Source organism: Somniosus microcephalus, chromosome 19 (genome assembly GCF_052327205.1).
Source record: "Somniosus microcephalus isolate GS21.2 chromosome 19, FLI_Smic_1.0, whole genome shotgun sequence".
NCBI classification, from domain to species: Eukaryota; Metazoa; Chordata; class Chondrichthyes; order Squaliformes; family Somniosidae; genus Somniosus; species Somniosus microcephalus.
The window spans coordinates 40,490,001-40,501,150 of NC_141005.1; the positions used below are offsets into that span (position 1 = coordinate 40,490,001).

Genomic DNA, 11,150 nt, shown 5'->3' on the forward strand with positions numbered 1-11,150 from the left:
TGCATGGGCTTTAAATTGGGGCTTATAATGAGAAATGATACATAAGTTTGACTAAAACATCTTATTTTACTTTTCTGTCCTTAATCTTGCATATAGCTGTACCAGAACTCGTTAAATGCAATGACTCATCTACGTTATGGTGAGCTGTTTAAAATAACATTTTCATGGTATGTTTCAGTTAATCCTGCTGAAAAGCATATGGGCTAGAAATTCGACGGCAGTGCGCCCATTTTTCAGGTACAAAACAGGTACCTAAGCATCTAGAATGGCAGACAGGCGCATATGCTCATTACAAGACAGAAGTGCACGCCCATCAAATGGGATCAGGTGGCTCCATAGGCGTCCAGGGCGCGTGCCAGAACTATTTAATACAATGAATAAAATATTCAAACTAGGGTCCTGCACTTGTTGTAGGACCCTATTCTGATATTGGTCTTACCCAAGGACTGAATGTCCTTGTGCTGAATACAATCCAGGAAGGCAAAATAAATAGTCAAATACAGTTTAATGTTATACAACAATACAGTTCTAATAATATCCCTTTAAAATAACAGCCAAATTCAACAACAACATCTTGTATTTATATAGACCCTTTAACATGGTAAAACATCCCAAGGCACTGCACAGGAGTATTAAAAGGCAAAAAATTTGATACCGAGCCACATAAGGATAAATTAGGGCAGGTGACCAAAAGCTTGGTGAAAGAGGTAGGTTTTAAGGAGTGTCTTAAAAGAAGAAAGAGAGGTAACGAGGTGGAGAGGTTTAGGCAGGGAATTCCAGAGCTTAGGGCCCAGGCAACAGAAGGCACGACCACCGATGGTTGAACGATTATAATTAGGGATGCTCAAGAGGGCAGAATTAGAGGAGCGCAGATATCTCGGGGGTGGGTGGGGGGGCGGTTGTGGGGCTGAAGGAGATTACAGAGATAGGGAGGGGTGAGGCCATGGAGGGATTTGAAAACAAGGATGAGAATTTTGAAATCGAGGCTTTGCTTAACGGGGAGCCAATGTAGGTCAGCGAGCACAGGGGAGATGGGTGAACGGGACTTGGTGCGAGTTAGGGCACGGGCAGCCGAGTTTTGGATGACCTCAAGTTTATGTATCGTAGAATGTGGGAGGCCAGCCTGGAGTGTTTTGGGGTAGTCAAGTCTAGAGGTAACAAAGGCATGGATGAGGGCTTCAACAGCGGATGAGCTGAGGCAAGGGTGGAGATGGGCGATGTTACGGAGGTGGAAATAGGCGTTCTTAGTTATGCCGCGGATATGTGGTCGGAAGCTCATTTCAGGGTCAAATATGACACCAAGGTTGCGAACAGTGTGGTTCAGCCTCAGACAGATGTTAGAGAGAGGGATGGAGCCAGTGGCTAGGGAACGGAGTTCGTGACGGGGATCGAAATCAAAGGCTTCGGTCTTCCCAATATTTAATTGGAGAAAATTTCTGCTCATACAGAAATGGATATTGAACAAGCAGTCAGAAAATTTAGAGACCGTGGAGGGGTTGAGAGAAGTGATAGTTAAGTAGAGCTGGGTGTCATCAGCGTACATGTGGAAACTGACGCTGTGCTTTCAGATGATATCGCCAAGGGGCAACATGTAGATGAGAAATAGGAGGGAGCCAAGGATAGATCCTTGGGGGACACCAGAGGTAACGATGCGGGAGCGGGAAGAGAAGCTGTTGCAGGTGATTCTCTGGCTACGATTAGATAGATAAGAATGGAACCAGGTGAAACTGGTTCCATTGTTCTCTATCCTGATATATTTTAATAGGGGCATATTTAATACGTATTTAAGGTTTTCTAGGATATTGTAGGTAAGTTTATAATACAACTTATTTAATATTCTGGCTTTAATATAGCTCCACCCATGATCTGTGATGTAACGTGCAAGAACTCTTTTTAAGGTTGTGCATCATTCAAAGAAAGACTTGCATTTATATTGCGCCTTTCGCGACCATCGGACGTCTCAAAGTGCTTTACATTCCAAAAGTACTTTTGGAATGTAGTCACTGTGGTAATGTTGTAATGTTCAGTTAATTAACTCATTTCTGTGGCTGTGTGACTGAGTTTACTGCAATTCTGCCTACAATGGACAACAGGACCCAGCTATGTGTTCTTGCTGAAGACATTAATTCGGCCTACAATCCACCAATAATTATTATAACATTTATCCTTGGATTCATTGGAAATATAATTGCTTTATGGATCTTTTGTTTTTTTGCAAAACCCTGGAAACCAAACACTGTTTATTCACTGAATCTGGCGCTTGCAGACATTCTGTTAATCTGCTGTTTACCATTTCGAGCAGATTACTTTGTACGTAAGAAGAACTGGATTTTTGGTGATGCTGCATGTCGTCTGAAGGTATTTTTGATGTCCCTAAACCGGGTAGCAAGCATCGTTTTCCTTACAGTTATGGCGGTCGATCGCTATTTTAAGGTGGTCCACCCTCACCATAAAGTGAACAAAATACCGACAAGCTGTGCAGTGAAGGTCGCCGGTGTCCTGTGGATTCTAGCAGTGGCAATTTCTGCACATCTTTTAATAGAACCACACACCTTCCCGCACAGCAATCTGACATACTGCGAGCCTTTCAACATATACGAGCCTCTAAACTCGATAGCAATTTGGACCAATATTGTTTTTATTCTTTTCAAGTTTGTTTTACCAGCTCCGATTATCCTGTTCTCCACGTCCTGCATCATCTGGAAGTTAAAACAGATGAAAACTGAAATGAGGAGTAAATATAACCGAGCAGGAAAGCTTGTGATAGCTGTGGCAGCAGTTTTTATATTTTGTTTCTTGCCCACAAACGTTGCTGTAGTCGCTGTTTTAATTACGAAGCAAAGAATCCCAGAAGACTGCGAGTCATATCAGACAGCGGTTCATGTATTTTATAATACATTATTTATGACATTTCTGAACAGTGTGCTTGACCCAGTTATTTACTACTTTTCAAGCTCGACATTTAATGATGCTTTGAAAAAAGCTCTTCTTCCTCTTAATTTAAACCTTTTCAGATCAGCAACGGGTCAAGGAATGCAACCAAGAGAGCCCAAAAGTGAACTGGTTGTGGATCAACATCTAAAAAGGGCATCGGTCCGTAATACCTGTGATCAATCTCAGTCTGAGTCTACAGTATGAACTAAATGCTAATAATCAGCTTTTGTAATTAACGTATAGCCTGTGAATAAGTGCAAAACCTTGGAATTTGGTAAATTTGAAACATTTGTTATCAGGCAATCTGTTTCTAATGAATAAGTGCTAAAATAAACTGCAATTTGCAATGTCAAGTTGTGCACCTGCAAAATATTTCTTTAAGTTCTTTAAAGTAAAGGAACGATTGTGATGAGTCATGGCATATGTAAAGTTCTCCCTTGCCAACCGCACCCCATTCCGCCCAATCACAAAACATTTCTCTCATGGCTCTAGCCTAGCCTCTAGCCAAACTGTTCCAGTATAACTACAACACTGACATATACCCGATAAAGTGGAAAATGGCTCAGGTATGTCCTGTCCACAAGAAACAAAACAAATCCAATCCAGTCACTTACTGCCCCATCAGACTACTCTCAATCATCAGCAAAGTGATGGAAGGTGTCATCGACAGTGCTATCAAGCAGTCTGCTTGATCGGCACCCATCCACCATCTTAAACATTCACTCCCTCCACCACCAGCGCAACATGACTGCAGTGTATACCATCTACAGGTGCACTGTAGCAACTCGCCAAGGCTTCTTCGGCAGCACTTCCCAAACCCGTGCCCTCTACCACCCAGAAGGACAAGGGCAGCAAGCGCATGGGAACACCACCACCTCCAAGTTCCCCTCCAAGTCACACGCCATCCTGACTTGGGTGTATATCGTTGTTCCTTCATCGTCGTTGGGTCAAAATCCTGGAACTCCCTCCCTAACAGCACTGTGTGAATACCTTCACCACATGGACCATGGACTGCAGCGGTTCAAGAAGGCGGCTCACCACCACCTTCTCAAGGGCAACTAAGGATGGGCAATAAATGCTGGCCTTGCCAGTGACACACACATCTCATAAATGAATATAAATTAAAAAAATTAAAAATGTAGCATTGCTGGAAGTACTTAACCATTAATGTGGAATAACTTTGGGGTGGTTTACTGAAAAATAATGTATTTAAAAAAATCAACATAGGCTATGAAACTATATAGAAACAAGCAAGTCAGTAAGAGAGAAAAAGTAAGATGTAGAATAAAAAGGAAGTAAGATGTAATGTTCCTTTGTTTAGTCTGTTTGTTGAGATAAACAGCAGTGAGAAGGTGATGTAAGTCCTGTGATATATGGGATAAGTATCGTAGTCAAAGCATAACAGAATTACCAGAAAACTTACAATATCTTACTGTGCAATATTGATTGCTAATTCTTATTGACAAAACACATTCTTTCATGAGAAGCTGGATTCTTGATTCTTGTAAAGATCAGAGAAAGGAAGAAAAACCTCCAGCAACTGCCCCACTGAGGCTCAACAATCCCATTTTCCATTTGGAAGCTTGTTCAATGAGAGTGATGGTGTCTCTCTGTGGGAGCAAGTCACCAACATAAAGAGCAAAATGAATACATTACAAACAATTTTTCAGGAACAAGTGTAGGGGGTGGCGGGTGTGGCGCGTGCGCCCAGTCAGTTATGCCCCTGACTGTTGGTGAGTGGTTCGAATTGCTCCCACGCCCCTGGGTTCTAGACACTGGACTTAGGTGCAGTCGGCGATATAGAAAACTCAAGTAGACAAGTGGTTTGGTGTAAGAAAACCAAGATTTTATTAAAACAGGAATAAAAAACACAGTCTTATGGGAAATTACTGGTAAACGATTACAGGCATAAACAAAATAACTATACTTATACAGGGAATGGGGAACGCACGGCACATCGAGGGAAAACAAACTACGTTAACAATCCCCTTATCCTTATCCCACCCCTATACCTAGCTAGATTAAGCTAAGAGGGACCAGGAATTCATGCTCACCGAGTCAAAATCTGCTGAGTTCAAACGGTTGTGGGGTTTGGGGTTTGCTCTTTGTGCTCTCTGGGGCCTGCCGTCATCACGTGGTCTCAGGGCGCTGCAAGGGCGTCATCCAGGTAAAGTACCCCGAGGTTTGGGTACTTTACCTCGCAGGGATGATGGTTCTTCTTCCTCGGGCGGCAGCAGCTGAAGTTTGCATGAAGGTAGTCGTAGGTCGGCTGGATTGAAGGCCCGATTATTCGAAGCGTTCTTCAATCTTCTCCCAATTCGTCTCATCTCATCTCATCGCGTCTCATCTCATCTCGCCTCGTCCCGCCTCGTCTGGCCTGGTTTGCCCGTGTTCGCCTGGTGCGATGCCGGGCGTCCTTGATGGGTTCGGGAAGACACGGGCAGTGGCCAGGCGGCAAGCGTGGGAGGGAAAGAGAGAGCAAGAGCCAAGAGGGCAAGAGAAGGCATAAGAGTCAAGGGGCGATTGCTACTGAGGGCCTACAGTTATACTCCTTCGGATGGCCCTTATCTGCGCGCCAAATCAGGTCAGTCCATTGTTTCACTTTTGACGGGCTGTTTTAAATGATTATACCAATCTAAACTAACTGATTTTAGATGGCCATTTATCGCACCTAATGGCCCGATGTCTGGGCTGTATTGTCATTAACGCATTTTAATCAGCCTGTGCAGCCTTGGTCGCTTCCCTAAGCTGTTTCCGATTATGTATGCGGACAAACTAATGGCCTTGCGCTTAGGCCTAACTGGGGTGATCTGTCCCAATTTGACGAAATGCATATTCAGTGTTTGCTTAACTGTCTAGGTTTTCAAACACAAATGTCCTTTTTTTCCACAGAAATGCAATTTAAGTTTCGATTTCCCAAAGCAGCTTGTTCTGTGCTGCAAAGTCCAAGCTTTTAAAATTTTACAGGCTTTTGGTCACAAGGTGCGGACGCCATCTTTTGGGTACCCTTTTTAAATTGTCCATAGGATCCCCTTTATTAATAACCTTGGGGAAATGTGGGAATTTTGCGAATCCTACACTCCCCCCTGTGACACTAAAACTTGCTTGAAGTATCATCCTTACAAGTTGAGCAAAATTTTTTGACCCTCCATAGTCAACCTTCCCCTGTAATTACCTATCTATGATCCCACGACACGTGCACTTCCCATTCCACGAAAATGTAGTGTACATAAGTATACATAGAATAATTACAGTCTTTTACACACATCCAAGCATGGAGGGGGTTCAACACCCCTGCACCGCTTGGTACACATACATCTTTATTAACAACGCATCGCAAAAATCTTTATTAAAAACAACAAACACAAAAAAACAACAATCTTTTATCAAAAATACAAGGAAAAAAACTCAAACAGGTGTATCTCCCTCCACCTTCACATAATGTTCCTTCCAGATCCTTTGGTTTCGGAATTCTAACAACTGACCTTTTCCCTTGCACTGGATGCAGACTAAATACAACACTATCCCTAACTGGCAAACCACGAGGATGTGGGAAGCCAGTCTGATCCACGAAGGGACCTCTATATTGTTGAAAATGTCCCACCAGGGTGGAATCACAATATCCAATATCTTAGTCCCTATCTCTACTGTTTTCTGCTCTGGAGTGTAAAAATGTTTCTGCGAAACTGTAACGGCCTTGAGTATTTTGGTAAGGTGTTCAGGGAGAGGGGGAATTTTATAGCCAAAGTGCGCTACATACTTCTGTAAATTGGTAAACTTCTCCTTCACAGTGAGGTGAACAGTGGAAGGTTCAGGAATGGGGACAATTTGCTCCTGGGCCACTTGAACTTCTGGCTCGGGTTTAAAGCAGAAACTACTGTCACTGACCGGACACCAGCTATGCTGTCCATGCTGGTAGTGGGACGCGCCTGTGGTGACACAATATGTCCCACCTCCTATATATGCTACCTGCGGGGGAACATGGTCTTGTGCCATTGCCTTCATGGTACAATTTATAGGTTTCGCGCCAATAGCTCTGAACCCGCACTGCGGTTTTGAATAGGCATTCAAGTGCTGGGGACACAGAATTATGTGTGCTCCCAGGCTCCGGTACCCTGAGAGGTCAGTACCTGTCATAGCGTGCTCCCACTTTATGACGTAAGGTGGGACCGTTGTGAAACAAATGTGTGCACCCCCTTGAATGACTCCAATGTTCTCCACCCTGTATACTGGTGCGGGTCGGGCTGTCCTACCCATCACCGGCATCCTAACTACTACTTCCATGATCGTGTGGTTGGACCGTCCACAATCCACGGGGACTGGGTAGGCTTCGGAAGCTAGCCGGAGCTGGCACGGTCTTAATGCATTCTCAAACAGATGGAGGGCTGCGAGGTGCTTGTTGCTGATCCAGGAGGGAACTAAACCCTGTTTTAAATCCTCCAGATTACTGCGGCCCTCGCCCAGCAACCACACCCCGTATAGCACGCACACCTCGTTCTGTGCAGCCTGATCAGAAGCATTTCTGTCCTCCCTTATGAGGGCATTTACCGTCTTTACGTGCTTCTCCAACTCCGCTATAGTCTCCTTTAAATGGATCGTCATGGCCTGGTCCTCATGCAACTCCGAGCCCACTACTTTGTTCTCATCCGTTAATATCTTCCTTAACTGTGTTTTTAAACCATTTATCTGGGTCTGCAGCTTTATGTCATCCAAACTGTTGATGACAGAGGACCCAGTATTAAACGCAGTAAAAACATAATTCCATACTCCCCTTCTTTGTCTCCCTGCATTACACAAAAACTCGCGGTGTGTGGTGTACAGTTCAGTTTTGTCCACATGGGCGAAATCGAACTCATAAAACTTCCTGAACATGTCTTTTAATAGGGCCTGGTATAGCTGCTCTGTTTCTTTGGGACACCACTCCGGTAAATGTACCTCGGTGAGATTTAAAATCACGGAGGCTACCGCGTAGTGTACCCCCTGGTACAGCATCTGATCGGTAGGCACTAGTACCAACCCATTCCCTGGTCCCTTGGTGGTGGTGGGGCACCCTCCCCTGGGTAACCTCGCCGCCTGCGTCATGGGTGGGGCACAAGCTCAGTGGCATTGACTGGGATCGGGGTGTATGGGACTGCACACACCTTCAGGCTGGTATCCCACTTCATCCCCTCCCCGGTGTCTTGCCACTGCCGGTGGAACACAATGGATATGCCTGAGGGCCGACCTTCTCTGACCCCCACATACAGATGTAAATCCCTTGATCCGGCTCCCACCACTTATCCCAACACACACTTAATCCTCCGTGAGTCCCTGTAATCGTCTGGTGGGTATTGTTCCCCAACCGTTCCCACTCGACTGCGGGGTTTCTCATATCTTTGCTCAGCTTTCTGAGCCACCACCACCTATCCAGAGGAATGTGTCCCTTGCACGTTAGACATACACGCTTCCCTACGGTGACGCTGATCCTTGTGGTAACGACCCGTACCCTGGGGCACAGGAGAGAGGCCTCCCCGTACGTAAACCCGGTCTGGCTGGAGTACTGAGATGAATTGGACCCCAGCCACCCTGGCCACCTTCCCTCGTTGACGTAGTCGGCGGTCTCCTCCATCTCCTGTCCGCCGCTTCCGTCGGTTGCTATCGGCGCTCTATCTCCGGAGTCCTCTACATCGCCCCTCTTTCCCAGGCTCAGTCCCATCAGTGCGAGTAGGATTACGATCCCCTTCATCCTGAAAGTCTCTCTGCAACAGATACAAAAACATGCAGCCAGGTCCCCAAGAGATTCTCTGGTTTGGGTGAAGCATAGTCGGGCCTTGCGGCCTCAACTCAAATACGCACACTCTTAGCAGATTACATACTTAATTAAAACTACCCATCACCTTACTTAACTTAAGCTAAAACACCCAAACTTAAGCTAAATACCTAACCTAAAATTATAAACATACATTACCTAAACTATATACTGTTAAATCTGTGAATCTTGATGTATGGTGTCCTTCAACAAATAGACAGAGACTGCAGAGGAACAATCAACAGGTGTTTACTGGATCAGGGTTGCTCTAAAACTAACAGTACAGATCCATACTCAGGGTTATATACAGGTGTGGTCACTGCCGGTACTACAGTATACAGGAGCTGTAAAAAGTAGTTCTCCCCTTAAAGGTACATACACTACAATTCCTCCCCTTTTAGATTAACAGTACCATAACATTCATTTAACAATTAACACTTTTAACATGCAACATTAACTGAAAATAGTCCATTTATAAATTCAGTCTTGGGGCGGCTTCCTGATCCTTTCTGGATAGCACCTTTCCTGAGTGTCTTGCTCTTGGTGCGGAGGCGATTCTGGCCCCCTGTCGTCGGTTGGTTCATCAGCTTCCGATGCTACTGTTTCTGGGGTAGATGCTACCTGTATGTCGGGTTCATCACCAGGTATGCGAGACATGGGGTTGACTCGTTCCTGTGACTCTAGGATCTGGTCGACATGGCGTCTCACAATGTTCTCCCCAACATTCACTATGTACATTAGTGGCCCCTGCCGTGTGCATATCGTTCCTGGTTGCCATTTCTCTGTTCGGTAGTCGCGGGCCAAGACTGGTTGCCCTACATTGAAGCTTCTTGTCGGCTTCTCATTGATGTGCTGGAATTGCTTATTCTCAACATCTCTTCGTACATTTGGTCTGAGCAAATCCAGACGAGATCTCAACCTTCGGTTAAAGAACATCATGGCTGGCATGTGTCGCATTTCTGTAGGCTAACAGGAAATTTAACGATCAGGAAGGACAGGCAGGAAGGAAGGGGAGGTGGGGTGGCTATGTTAATAAAGGAAGGAATCACTGTAATACAGAGAAATGATATTGGGTCAAAAGATCAGGATAATGAAACAGTTTGGGTGGAGGTAAGGAATAATAAGGGGGAAAAAACACTAGTGGGTGTAGTCTATAGGCCTCCGAACAGCTGCAACTATGTTGGACGGCGTATCAATCAGGAAATAGTTGAGGCTTGTAATAAGGGAACATCTATAATTATGGGGGATTTTAACTATCATATTAATTGGACAAATCAAATTGGGCAGGGCTGCCTTGAGGATGAGTTCATTGAGTGCATTAGGGATGGGTTTCTTGAGCAGTATGTAACTGAACCGACCAGGGGGCAAGCAACCTGTGTAACGAGACAGGATTAATTAAAAATGTCCTAGTAAAGGATCCCCTTGGAATGAGTGACCATAACATGGTTGAATTCCATATTCAATTAGAGGGTGAGAAGGTTGGATCTCAAACAAGCGTGCTAAGCTTGAATAAAGGAGACTATGAAGGTATGAGAGCAGAATTGAGTAGAGTGGATTGGGAAAATAGATTAAAGGGTAAGACGATACATGATCAGTGGTGTACATTTAAGGAGTTATTTTACAACTTCCAAAAGATATATATTCCACTGAGAAGAAAAGGGTGCAAAAGAAAAGACAGCCATCTGTGGCTAAGTAAAGAAATTAAGGATAGTATTCAACTAAAAACAAGGGCATATAAGGTAGCCAAATCTAGTGGGAGGATAGAGGATTGGGAAAACTTTAAAAGACAGCAAAAAATAACAAAAAGATTGATTAAGAAAGGGAAGATAGATTATGAAAGTAAATTAGCAAAAAATATAAAAACAGATAGTAAGAGTTTTTATAATTATATAAAAAGAAAAAGGGTGGCTAAAGTAAATGTTGGTCCCTTAGAGGATGAGACTGGGAAATTAATGGTGGGAAATATGGAGATGGCAAAAACACTGAATGAATATTTTGTATCAGTCTTTACAGTAGAAGACACTAAGAATATCCCAACACTGGACAAACAGGGGGCTATGGGGGGGAGGAGCTAAACACGATCAAAATCATTAAGGAAGTGGTACTCGGTAAAATAATGGGACTCAAGGCGGATAAATCACCTGGACCTGATGGCTTACATCCTAGGGTCTTGAGGGAAGTGGCGGTAGGGATTGTGGATGCATTGGTAATAATTTTCCAAAACTCCCTGGACTCAGCAAAGGTCCCGGCAGACTGGAAAACTGCTAATGTAACACCCTTATTTAAAAAGGGCAGTAGACAGAAGGCTGGAAACTTTAGACCGGTTAGCCTAACATCTGTGGTAGGTAAAATTTTGGAGTCCATTATTAAGGAGACAGTAACAGGACATTTGGATAATCATAATTTAATAGGACAAAGTCAGCATGGT

General features: G+C 44.3%; 1 protein-coding gene across 1 annotated transcript; it reads left to right on the forward strand.

Annotated features, from left to right (window-relative positions):
• The first annotated feature begins 2,082 nt into the window (after positions 1-2,082).
• Positions 2,083-3,287, forward strand: LOC147104375 (hydroxycarboxylic acid receptor 3-like). The gene has a single exon (XM_085962139.1). It carries the CDS (start codon positions 2,083-2,085, stop codon positions 3,136-3,138), a length of 1,056 nt encoding a protein of 351 aa, XP_085818265.1. The 3' UTR covers positions 3,139-3,287.
• Positions 3,288-11,150: the final 7,863 nt, after the last annotated feature.